The sequence below is a fragment of the Fusarium falciforme genome, chromosome 7 (assembly GCF_026873545.1).
Source record: "Fusarium falciforme chromosome 7, complete sequence".
Taxonomy (NCBI): domain Eukaryota; kingdom Fungi; phylum Ascomycota; class Sordariomycetes; order Hypocreales; family Nectriaceae; genus Fusarium; species Fusarium falciforme.
In genome coordinates this window covers 3399822-3411841 of record NC_070550.1, presented here as the reverse complement: position 1 = coordinate 3411841, position 12020 = coordinate 3399822, and the positions used below count along the sequence as shown (strand labels likewise).

Genomic DNA, 12020 nt, shown 5'->3' with positions numbered 1-12020 from the left:
TTTATCAACCACTGTATAAAATTTCATATTTTCTCACGACTTCGTCTGATCTCTCTTAGTATAACTCCCCGCCTCGCATTACAGGTATCTCTGTCAATATCAACACCTTTCAGAGCTTCCATTATCTCACATAATTTCTTTTTTTACTTCTCGCACATATATCATGGCGGACAATCTGTCTTACTGGGTTGAGTCTGAGGACTGGCATACAGCTGGAGAACCATTTCGCATCATCCAGCACCTGCCATCAGGCTTCCTACCCGATGTTCAGACTGTTTCGGAGCGTTATCTCCAGATCGCCAAGACCAAAGACCATCCGCTAGATCGGCTCCGCATATTCCTTAGCCACGAACCTCGAGGACACGCCGATATGTACGGTGGCTTTATTTCCCCGCCGAACGACTCCGGGAGTTCCTTCGGTGTCCTGTTCTGGCATAAAGATGGCTTTGCGACGGCCTGTGGTCATGGAACTATCGCCTTAGGCTATTGGGCCGTCCACAAGGGTCTTGTTAAAGCCCCTGAGAATGGAGTAGTGGATGTCGTCATTGATGTCCCGTCAGGCCGCGTGGTGGCGTCGGTCACGAGAAAGGATGGCAAGTCCATACATGCCGACTTTGTCAACGTCTCTACCTATCAGATAGCAAAGGGGTTATCCGTGACAATTCCTTCTCGCGATTCCGATGTCCTCGTTGACCTGGCGTTTGCTGGCGCTGTGATAGCATCGGTAGACACTGCCCAGCTGGGCCTCGAGGTTAAGCCAAGCAATGTAAACGAATTCATCAGACTTCAACGAGAGATCAAGGCATCTCTTGGAGATAGGGCAAAGTATGGCGCCAACGAGCTGTATGCGATGATATTTTTCGAACAAGAGGAAAACACCAAGGGCCCGGGGTGGATCGTCCAGAAGAGCGTCAACATCTACGGCGACGGGCAGGTCGACCGGTCTCCCTGTGGATCTGGAACTTGCGGAAGGATGGCTATTCTCCTTTCTCAAGGTCTACTTGAAGAGAACTCAAGGCTCTTGCACCACTCTATCATTGGGACAGAGTTTGAGGCCGAGGTAGTGTCCAAGGGTCAGAGTCCAGTCGAGGGGTTTCCTGCCTGCGTTGTGCGCGTGAGGGGAGAGGCGTATCTGGTTGCGGAAACGCGGTTCTTTATCAACGACGAAGATCCAGTGTCTCCAGGCTTTGTCTTGCGTTAGGATTCACGCTGATTCCAATAAGGAAAGAACGAAAAATGCTACATTTTGTCACTTTATCAGTCTTTACGGAATGCCTATTTAGTGCAACTTCTTTCTCAGCCCTTGACACTCATATCTGAACTAAGTCAGTCAATCCACCCTAACGGAACCCCGTTACTCTAGCGTATTTCCTATCCTATGCGACATATCTTATTACTCTCCATATAGGCGTTTTTATAGTACTAAATGTAGACATGTAGAGGCCTATTCTCTGCTCCGAGTAACTAACGACCGTGGACCTTGGCGCGGTCATCCGGCTCAGCTATCCCATTGAGGGCCTCAACTATAACAAACAACACATTATCAACACATCATAACATCATATCATAATGCTAACACAGTGGGCTGGACCTTGACGCGACGACCTCTGAGTCTGAGGGCTAGGGAGAAGAAGCCCCCGAGTTGCAACCACACGACGTGAGATGCCAACCCAGTGCCCTTTCAACATTCCTCAGCTTCGGTGGCAATTCCTTCCCTTCTTCCCTATTCATCATTACCAACAGCGGCAACGCAAGCTGAGAACTCGGATCAAACTTCAACAACATCTCTTGGATCTCTTGCCGTATAGAGGCATCGCGGCATTTAAACATGACAAAGATGAGTGGCCGAGCGACCGCGTTGTCCAAGACCGCGATGCCTCGTGCCTGGTTCCAGTTTTGCTGCATCTCCCGTGCCGCTCGGACGATTTCGAGATAAACTGATCGGTTGTCGGGGAAAACATTCGAGTCGGGGCGGAATTTTAGATGCAGATTTGTCAGGGCTTCAAGATATAGCGCTTCCAGAATGCAAGTACTCATATAAGTGTAAAGGTCCTGGGTTTTGTTTTGTCGGGCGTATTGAAGAAGTGGTAAAAAGCCGTTGTGCCATTGCTGAAGAATGTCGAAAGATTGCTCCCATGGCGTCCTCTTATCAGGAGTCTGATGTCCTTGGTGCTTGGCAAAGTCGTGTTGATACAGGTAATGCTGGACCACATCCCACCACGTCAATGCATGTGGTAGATCACGAAACCAGGCCGGTAAGTCCTCCAGGCGATATCTGTGGTCGCTTCTCTCACAATACATGTGAGCTTTGTGATCCGTCCTAGAACTGGTGAAGCCCAATTCGAGAGCCCAAGGGTAGGTGGTAAGTCGCTGCACCATCTCATAGAGGGCTGCCTCAAGTGTAGACATCGGCAAGGAGTCTAGTGTGACGCCTCGCTCTTTGCATCGTCTGTCAAAGTAGCTGTCGGCCACTCTCCGGCCGTGATTAAAATGAACAAACGCACTCGATGTGTTACCGCGCAACATGTCGTACGTAACAAAGAGTATGGACGCCACAGCCACCGTGAGAAGAGTGTCGCTCGTAGTTTTGGCTTCAGTGATGGTGCTGACTGCGCGGTTATAATGCACGAGCGAGGTTCTTGACAGTTTTTCATCAGCCGAGGCATCAGAGTTCGGGTCCGTGAATGCGCCCGCGGCGGCCCCGATTGCGACGCAAATCTCACGTATGACAGTGTCACCATGGGCAATCTGTGGGGTGAGAGCTGCCAACGTATTGATGGGAACAGTTCCAGTTTGTTGGCTAGTAAAGACGAATGTGGAGAAGAAGTTCCACTGTTGCTGGTTCCCAAATATGGACAGTATGTGGTTGGGCTTAGTTAGAATGCGATAGTCGGATATTTCTGCATTTTCATTCGTCGTGGTAGAAGAGGCGCTGGACATGTGACTATTCTCTCGGGGCCTAATGGCTCGGTTTCTCGTTGGAACCTGTGTAAAAGAAATGTCGCAGGTCAGGCCAGCTATTACACATCTTCTACAAGCCGGTTTGCCTTCGTCACATTTAATGTGACGTCGTCTGTCCGTCGGCGTTAACTAGGCCAGCGTGCATAAGACAGGGGGCGACATACTTGCACTCCTTGCATCCAGTCCGAGTGTTTGGGCCTCTCTTTTTGGTGAGCTTGGGCCTATTGGGGAGGTCCAGGACCAACACATTGGTGCCAGGGAGCTTAGCCTAAACTCGCCGATTTGGGTCAGTTACGAGCTCAAACTCCATCGGAAAGGATCCTAGATAGCATGGGCACATACCATTGGTTTCGCAGGGGGTGGCAGTTGATCCTTTGGGGCGGTCAAATCGTGGCTGAGCTCTTAGAAGATCTGTCTCTTCTCCGGATGGTCCGGCAGCCGGGAGGTTGGTTGACGTATTAGAAGACAGGCCTGAAGTACCGCTTGTCTGGGATAAAAAGCATGCACTGCAAGGTGCTATGTTCTGCCGGTCGTTGATTCGACAGTGTCAGACAAGGAGTGAGGTTGGGTCGTTGGGCTTGCGAGCTCGGAATTTGCCGTTCCACCCAAAATTTGGCCAATTAGACGATGAGAAGTCCGAATTACCTGTTGCAGTTAGAACCATTGGGGCTGAGATGAGCGCTATTCCAGTTATCGTCAAGTGGAGGATCGTGTCTAAGCGAGTGGTGTAGGGTTGCAACGGGCTAAGGACGATTATAAAGCCAAAGGATTGTCTTTTGGTTATGATGGGAATTCATTTCGTTGTTATGCTCCTGTAGAAGTTATCATCATTTCTTTTACTTCTTGGCTTTGTAAACAGGTTTCAGAAAGCCCAGTCGATTTGTGTCAGCGATAACTCGACTAATATGGAATCATCATACTACACAGTGGTCCGGCCGACACGTGAGAACAAGAGAAATCATCTAACGTACCAACTGCTAATTACTTCAAGATTGCCTGGACCGCATGTTCTATATCCAACACCGGATAGGTGCCCAGTCCAATGTTCTACTTTCGGCACACTATGCTCCAACAACTACCCCGAACGGTCGTCTCTCTAAGGAATCTGTCTACTCTGCTCTCCGTTCCGTCATTGAGGCATATCCAGAGCTTTCCCTAATCGGAGTTCCAAAAGCATCCGACAATGGGAAGAAGCATCTACTTCTTCTCGCGGCACTGCATGAAATTGACTTGGAGACCTGTGTCGAGTTCCTCGATGATCAGGAGCCGACTTCTGGACCAGAAATCCTTGAAAGGCTTCACAATGAGTGGCTTTGGACCGACGAGACTTTCAATCCTCGAAACCCTTGGTGGAAGATAGTTGTCCTTGGACGACAGGAGGTGGTATTTGTGTTTCATCACATTGTTTGTGACGGTCGTTTCGGTCACTTCTTCCACCGCAAATTCCTTGAGGCGATCAACTCTTTTGATCAAGACCAGAAATCAGTTGACCGTGTCGTCAAGATCGACCCTGATCGAGTGAGATTGAGTAAAGAGACGGAAAAATTTTGGGTCAGCAGTCTATCTGCCCTCCGCATGGCTCACATATTTCTCATGTTCCTGTTGATTCGTCTCTTCTTTGGCAGCAGACTTTTCTTCAGCGACCTGCCAAAGGCAAAACCGTACGCCAATTCCTTCCTGATCGAGGCTGATCCTCACCAACGGACAAAGACCCGCGTCGCTAGCGTTCGCATCCCCGCTGCCAAGATGCGGCAGATCATCGCGGCCTGTCGAGAGCAGAAAGCGAGCTTCACGCCACTCCTCCTCGTTATGATCTGTTGCACCCTTGCCATCGACCACTATCCCGAAGCCAAGATTGGGATCAGCAACTGCGCACTTGATGTGCGATCTCTCTATCCAGAGAACACTGATTCTTCTGGAAAGCTTCTTCAATGTGCAGCCGGCGTCAGGAAGGTCACATGGTTGAGCAAATACCGCCGCGTATTTGGCCCGAGACCGTTGAAGCCAGGCAAGACGCATGTGGACGTGGAAGGGGCTTGGGATCTCGTTCGAGAATATCGAGAATCCTTACAAAAGCCATTCCAGGGAGCTCAACCACAGCTTCTCACGGTATTCAAAGCATCTAACGGTGTATCTGATGACCTGGAGGGGCTACTGAAGTCGACTCTCCCGGCCGTGGGCCTTCACCTCAACAATGCCTTCCAAATCTCCAATCTTGGGAGCTTTTCGACGAGCGGGGAAAAAGAAGGGCCATGGAAGATTGATGGTATGAACTTTTCGGCTTCTACGGTGAATGGGACCATTAGCTACAACATCAGCATCAACGTTGCCGGCGTGGAAGGGGGAGACACTGTTATTAATGCGTCGTATGAGGATGGAATAATTGCGGAGGACATGGTTTATGACATTTTAGAAGGGGCGCTGGAGAGGATGGAGGCTATCATGTAAACTGGGAGTCACAGGTGCGTTCCTAAGAGGGTAATCCAGGGTTGGGATGGGAGCGTAGGATAGCCAAGCTAGTGGTCTAGGAAAAAAATTGGCATACTTCGCAAGTACTCTGCCTATTCAAATCATTAAGCCACAGAATAAAAGGCTTATGAATATAAATCTAAGAATATATATAGACTTTAGAGTATAGTTTATTTTATATTTTCATTTATTTATTTTCCTCTAAGTTGCATCTCTATATCCCAGCAAAGGTCTCATTGCTGACCTACAGCATGCCATTTTCTTCTTGGTCCGGGTGCCATGACAGAGTCGGTAGATGAATGGACATTACTGGATGCAAGATTTAAACAGAAAGGAATAAGCTAAAAGGGTGAGGATCGATTGATGCCGAATATCCAGCTACGTCATCAGCGCATCATAGATTCCATCGCTACACTAGACCACATCGGCTCAAAGGGCCAAATGCGTATCTATAAAATAGAAACAGCTACAGTTGGCACGGTTTTGTCTTTAATCATAAAATACCAAGCCTCTTTGAAAACGCCCTGTACCGCAATAGCAACAATGACGAGCCAACAATCTACGCGGAGTCAAGACAAAGTCTTGAACCAAAACGACAACGTCGAAGCCGAACAGCTAGCTACACTTTCGGAGGGAAAGGTTGCCGATGCTGTGAAAAAAACAAGTGGTAGAGACAAGCCGCGGAAGGATGACATCCAGATCGAAGACTACACCTTGGACCTTGAAAGGTTAGGTCGCTACACCGCGACATGAGAACGCGAGCTGACCTGCGATATTAGAAAGAAGGCCGAGCAGGCTGAAGCCCGGGAACAGATCAAGGCACAGAGAAGAGCTGGAGTTGATGTTAATGGAAGCCTTGGACAGGGACGCCTGCACAACGAAGACAACAGCGATGTTTGATGTCCTTAGGCTAGGCTTTATGGACATAGTATTTCATGTGTGGCCCGAAAGCTATGTCTTTTGAAATTAGATTCGTGACTCAACAACTTTGACTTTGATGGGACGGATCGGATTCTACGCATAAATAACTTACCTCCCCCAGATGCTTCGGCGATCCATCTTTTCCTGGTCGCCAATACTCCGCCACCACCCTCCAGCATGACACGGTATACCTCAAGAGAAATAACTTGCAGCAAAATGTTATCTCTACCGTGGGAGATCATGTCGATGATCCTAGACCAGCTCCCCTCCTACTCACGCGTCGCCCTCGCTCTTACGGCAAAACCTCTTTTCATTGGCCTTTACCCAACTGGTAGAGTGCCAATACTCGGATACTACCCCGGCCGAACCGTCTTCCCTCTTCCAACACAGTCCGAGCCCTCGGAAAGGGATAAATTGCTCCTGCTTCTCGAGAGGGACAATCCTGACCTGGGCGTCTGCTTTGACTGCCGTCTTCTTTGTACCCTCGAGTCAGGCCGAGGCCACTTGAGCTGCGCACAACCAACTATGATCAAGTGGCGTTGGCGGGGAGGAGACAACCGCCCGCCTCTTCTCGAGGGGGCAATTTGATGGGCTTTTGAGAGAGAAATGCCTGTCCACCCTTTAGCATGGATGCCCGAGATCAAATGGCCTGTTATCAACTTTGCAGAGGCCCGCCTCGTCATGAATCGGCATCTCTACGGCGAGCCGTATGGTTTGCCACTGAGCTCCCTTGAGTACAGGTACGAGTTTCAAAGGTTGATAAATTTCAAAGAGGCTTTGGGTTCCCATTTCCCCCTGGATCGGAACCCTCAAGGCCGTCAATATCTTACAAGAGAACGTCGAAAGACAGTTTGGGGCTCTCACACACCACACGAACCAGATACCTCTACAAGCCCCTGGAGTTTCAAACACACCTCTGAAGCAAAGATCATGAATAATGAGCTCTATATCGCTCGTTTTCACAGTATCGATGGTCCGCGCGTTGGACGGCGCGATTTCTCAAAGCTTCTCCAGAGCCTTGACCTTCCGATATGTCGCCACGCAGGTTTCTATCAACCTGCCAATGCTTGTCCGTATAGGAGCATGTACCGACCATCCGCTGAGTTGACGTGTCTTCTTGGGTGCAAGAACTCGGCCATAAGGCGATCATGGTCCTGTATTGATTGCTTTACGGATTATTCGGTAGCTATCTGGGGAGACGAGCTGATGGGCTGGAATTGCAAACTGGCAACTTATCATTGACTCGGGAACTGTCGAAGCCCTTTTGACCCCATCTGGAAACTGATTGTCTGGCCCACCTGTGACGAGCCTTTGAGGATGCGATTGCGTGGGCCACAACCCAGGTTCATCGAGACCAACTACCAAGAGATGTTGCAACTACCTCCAGAGGAAAGACTTGATGGGTACTTCTCTAACTATACCTTCCCTATCTTTACGCTTGTACCAGAGGATGGGGATCGGAAATTGGGTCGGGTTATGCATCAATGGAAACTGAGCCATGGAGAGGACGCTGAGGACCAGGAATCGACATGGATTAGTAACCGTGGCAAGAGTTGTGGGATCAGAGGCTGTGAAGACCGTCTCCACCTGACCCGTCTGATTTGGTCGAGATGGAGAGGTAGGCGACCATGAATGTGCAAATGTCAGGACAAGCCCAGAGGAATTGAAATTAGGGCAATTACAAGCGATGGATAATGCGAGTTTACGCATTGAAACGTTTGATGGAAGCGGGTGGATTCGTTAAAGTGTTGCGGTGGAGGGCGGCTCGGTTGTGGCTCCATGTGAAGCATTTATTATGCGATACGACGCAACAGCCAACATGCCATTGCTGATGTCTACATTTACTATTTTACTTATTGAGGCTACCGAATGCAGTTGCTAGCAGCTTTTTATAGCCGGACTTGGAACAATGGGATTTGACAATAAAGGCCCTCCCTGCCAGTGCCTGCCAGATGTCCCTCAACAATGCGCTTTCTCTGTTTTGATATGAGCCTCCGCCCCTGGGCTGAAAGTTGCGTCATCTTCAGTTATTCCCTATTTTGTCTAGAAGGCAGATGAAGGTGGCCGTCTCATGGCAACTGAAATCAGCTCCAAGTATGTCGAAAAGTTCATTGAGTGCAGTAAGGCTTCCCAGACCCATCTTGGCAAGTAGGATGCTGACACTGGACACATAGTTCACCGATTCCACTCTCGGATTACTCCCGATGAACCGCAAGTACCTGAAGAAGAGCAGCGTGGCGAAGAAGGAACTGGAGAGCCAAGACATGATGGCACTCAGAGCTCCGGCGGAGTAGAGGAAGCGATGGTTTCTTGGTTGTGTGCTTACCTACCATAGAGAGTGACGCATTATGCGCCTATAAACTTGGACTGGATGAGGGCATTCGCACGATGAACACCTGGCACTTAGCCATGCCTTGAATATGTTGATGTGAACAGATTGTGATACCCCTCATCTCATCCTACTGAACTAGGGTTGAGCATGTCGAACCCAACTCCAAGTATGATCGCTCTTTTGTGCTTGTTTTTGCTTCGCGGCTGTAGAGTGGCCTCACGTATTTGCTCTTGTTTAGATGTTCAGTGTTGATCATCTCCAAGTGGATGTCATTCCGTATGATGTGTTGACAATGTATTCTTTATTATAGTTGAAGCCCGTCCTTCGATAGGTTAAGTGAGCTAGAAGATCGTAGCTTAACTACCATGTCGAAAGTTTCACAGGCATAATATAGAGCCAAGTTGGCTGGTTCTGGTTTTGAGTCGACAACATGGGCTGTGTGTCTATTATAAGAAAGGGTTTTTTTTCTGGATGTAGAGTGTTGAAGTTTGGAAAATAGATAGGATGGTCGAGATGTTGATTTATGATAATAAGAGGACACTCAGAAAGTTAAGCCACTGAAACCTTTCATCATTGCGTCTACTGATATACATCATGATGTCACAACATGCCGAACTGTGGTCGTGGGAAGCTGAGAGAGCTTGACAAACCATCTTAAATGCATCTTCGTTAATTTTCAACGACGTTGTAAGAGTTGTATGAGCTAGATAGACACAAGAAAATACCTAAAGCTGGAAACAATGGCCGTCCATGGACTAGCATGTTGTGGAAACGAAAAGACTAGTATTTGAGCTGCGCTATCATCTCAGGCGAGTTGATAAAAGCACACCTCTTCCTCAACCACTGACTCTTCACAGCCAGATGCGCCTTGTCTCCTCCAAAGTCCGAAAGCCCTTCATTAGGACCACCAATGACAAACACATACATCTCCTTGTCAACAGGGTTTGTATCGTTGACCTTTTTCCTCCATGCGCTTTTTAACCCCTCATATACATGCGTCTCGTTTTCTTTGGACTGCTGTTCAAGGAATTTTGGGAGCAGAACTCGTCGTGCGCCTTTGCCTCCCGTGGAGAGAATGACGTATTCTTCATCGTCAGGATCGACCTCGTACGGTATGGGAGCAATTGGATATGAGACGTTGAAGCCTTGAAACGTTTTGCGTCCGGGTGCGCCTGGCTTTCCTGTGGAGGCAAATGTCGACCATGACCTCGATCCACGTTGTCTCAGGGAGTAGTCTGATGATGTTGGATGGAAAGGATAGCCGCTGACGTTGTAGTGAGACAGGTTTCCGAAGATGTATGCAAACTCGGACGTGTGTATCGTGCCAAATCCCGTTTTTCCCTTGACCTCGGCTATGATAGGCTCCAGTATCGTCTGGTTCCAGTCGTAGAGGAACACCTCGTTTCTCTTGGAAGCAAGACGTTCGCCGTACCAGGCTGGTTGACAAACCATGAGGATATCTCGAAAGATGCGCGCTGAACGGTAAAACTCTGCTGATAATCCTTGCTCTTCGTTGTCCAAAAATTCGAAGGATGGGTAGAGAAGAAGGAGTTTGTCGATGTTGGACTCAGTGACATCGGGGACGTATGACGATATGAACTTGCGGGTATCTTCGGGTGTCTTGATGGCCGTGTCTGTAAAGAAAGTCACATCATCTTCACACCAACCGATCATGGTTGTCACGTTGGAAAATCTGCCCTCAGCTAAGAGCTGCGAGGGGGGAGCAGGTAAGAAGTCGCCGTCAACGACTGGAAGCCAGATGTCACCGATATTGTGTGCGATGTCGCTCTCGTAGGTTGCCAAGGAGGCGTTTAAGAGTGTGTCCATGTCCAAGTTCCTCAGGCATTCGACGGTCTGATTCGTGTGTAAATCAGCAAGATTGCACCCAACATGGTCGACCACAGCCTTCATCGCGTTGATGGTAAAGTTGCCAGTAATGCCCGGCTCGAGCGCTTGGCTCTGGCAGATACCTTGGTTGAAGGGAGCAGGTTTGGTGCCACCATATGCCAGCGTTTGCATTCCAACTGCAAGGCCTGGTCGTTGTGAGCCAAGATCTAGTACTTCAGAGCAGTACTTACCTCCAGATGACTGCCCGAAGATGGTAATATTATTGGGATTCCCCCCAAAATAGATGATCTTGTTGCGAACCCACTCAATGGCGAGTCTCTGGTCCCGAAGGCCGGCATTCGTTGAGCCTTCTGCCATGAGCCCTTCCGACTGTGCAAAGCCAAAGACTGCCTCATGTTAGGAACCGATCATCTATTGGGGATCAGCCACCTACCACCCAGGCGATAGTTCATGGCAACATGAATAATGGGCATCCCATTGTAAACAGATTCGAGGACCATGCTGTCTGGTTGAATCGTCGCCTCCTGGTTTTGGCCCGTCCAAAAGCTGCCACCATGGATATAAACCATGACAGGAAGCGTGTCTAGTTCGCACGTTCCTATAGGTCGCGCAACGTTGAGATTCAGGCAATCTTCCGAGATATTCGTGACATTACTGAGGGCGATGGGTATGTTCGGTGCTCCGAGTTGCTGTGGACAAGCTGGTCCATATTCTTGCGTCAGAATAGTACTTCCAGCCTCTGGGAAAAAGCGACGAGGCGGCTTGAACCGATTTTCTCCCCCAGTGTCTTCCCCATAGCGAATATTGAGAAACACTTCGATGCCATTGCGTTCGGATCCTTGAAAGGTGACCCTTTGTTCCCCGTCAACCACAATCGGGTCTACAGCGACACAGTAGGCGACAAGCCACGACAGGAGCCCAAGGCGGATCACGTAGAAGGCCATGACGCCAATGAAGGGAAATTTAGTCGTGATCAATCTGTTCAGCAAAGAGCCTGGGTCGTTCTCTCGCGAGTGACACTCTGGCTTTAGGTAGATGTAGACATAAAGAAAAAATTGATGGCGGCACCTCGGTCTTTTGAGAGATTAATCTTGTTTAGTAATCTGATGCATCTTGCGGGGTGGTGAGACATGATCGACCACCGCGATGCGGGCCTTTTGGGTTTGAGCGGCCTTTATCAATGCAACGCAACATAAGCAAATCTCTTTCATTGACCGATCCCTGTCCGAGCCTTGCTCATGGCAAATCAGACATGATTGATCACATTAATTAGACATACGGACCGTCCCTCGCGGTAAAGCAAGCTTCTCCCATCCAATTAAATCCTCACTAATACTCACAAATTTCACCCAGGCCGATTACGTTGCTCAATGCCGACTTGCCTACTCCTTCAATGCCTTTCTCAAGTTGGAAAACAAACTCGGCCATTTCCGCTTTAGCAGCAGCTCCAAGTACTCTCTCTCATCCGGTTCAGACACTTCCCTCAAGA

General features: G+C 49.0%; 5 protein-coding genes and 1 pseudogene across 6 annotated transcripts, besides 1 other annotated feature; 3 read left to right on the top strand and 3 right to left on the bottom strand.

The window, feature by feature from the left end:
• Nucleotides 1-163: 163 nt before the first annotated feature.
• NCS54_00971900 (Hypothetical protein) lies at nt 164-1201 on the top strand (the record flags this gene model as incomplete). The annotated part of the gene is made up of 1 exon (XM_053155057.1): nt 164-1201. One exon carries the CDS (start codon nt 164-166, stop codon nt 1199-1201), a length of 1038 nt encoding a protein of 345 aa, XP_053011032.1.
• A 363-nt stretch (nt 1202-1564) lies between these two features.
• On the bottom strand, nt 1565-2940 carry NCS54_00971800 (Hypothetical protein; the record flags this gene model as incomplete). The annotated part of the gene is made up of 2 exons (XM_053155056.1): nt 1565-1678; nt 1738-2940. The coding sequence occupies 2 exons, from the start codon at nt 2938-2940 to the stop codon at nt 1565-1567; spliced, it is 1317 nt and encodes a 438-aa protein (XP_053011031.1).
• Nucleotides 2941-3058: 118 nt separating this feature from the next.
• NCS54_00971700 lies at nt 3059-3354 on the bottom strand (annotated as a pseudogene). Its single transcript has 2 exons — nt 3304-3354; nt 3059-3229 (listed from the first exon to the last, which is right to left on the bottom strand).
• Nucleotides 3059-3354: a sequence feature.
• Nucleotides 3355-3966: 612 nt separating this feature from the next.
• NCS54_00971600 (Hypothetical protein) lies at nt 3967-5409 on the top strand (the record flags this gene model as incomplete). The annotated part of the gene is made up of 1 exon (XM_053155055.1): nt 3967-5409. One exon carries the CDS (start codon nt 3967-3969, stop codon nt 5407-5409), a length of 1443 nt encoding a protein of 480 aa, XP_053011030.1.
• A 552-nt stretch (nt 5410-5961) lies between these two features.
• On the top strand, nt 5962-6330 carry NCS54_00971500 (Hypothetical protein; the record flags this gene model as incomplete). The annotated part of the gene is made up of 2 exons (XM_053155054.1): nt 5962-6158; nt 6210-6330. The coding sequence occupies exons 1-2, from the start codon at nt 5974-5976 to the stop codon at nt 6328-6330; spliced, it is 306 nt and encodes a 101-aa protein (XP_053011029.1). The 5' UTR covers nt 5962-5973.
• Nucleotides 6331-9463: 3133 nt separating this feature from the next.
• On the bottom strand, nt 9464-11556 carry NCS54_00971400 (COesterase domain-containing protein; the record flags this gene model as incomplete). The annotated part of the gene is made up of 3 exons (XM_053155053.1): nt 10965-11556; nt 10762-10917; nt 9464-10716 (listed from the first exon to the last, which is right to left on the bottom strand). Exons 1-3 carry the CDS (start codon nt 11473-11475, stop codon nt 9464-9466), a joined length of 1920 nt encoding a protein of 639 aa, XP_053011028.1. The 5' UTR covers nt 11476-11556.
• Between the last annotated feature and the right edge of the window lie 464 nt (nt 11557-12020).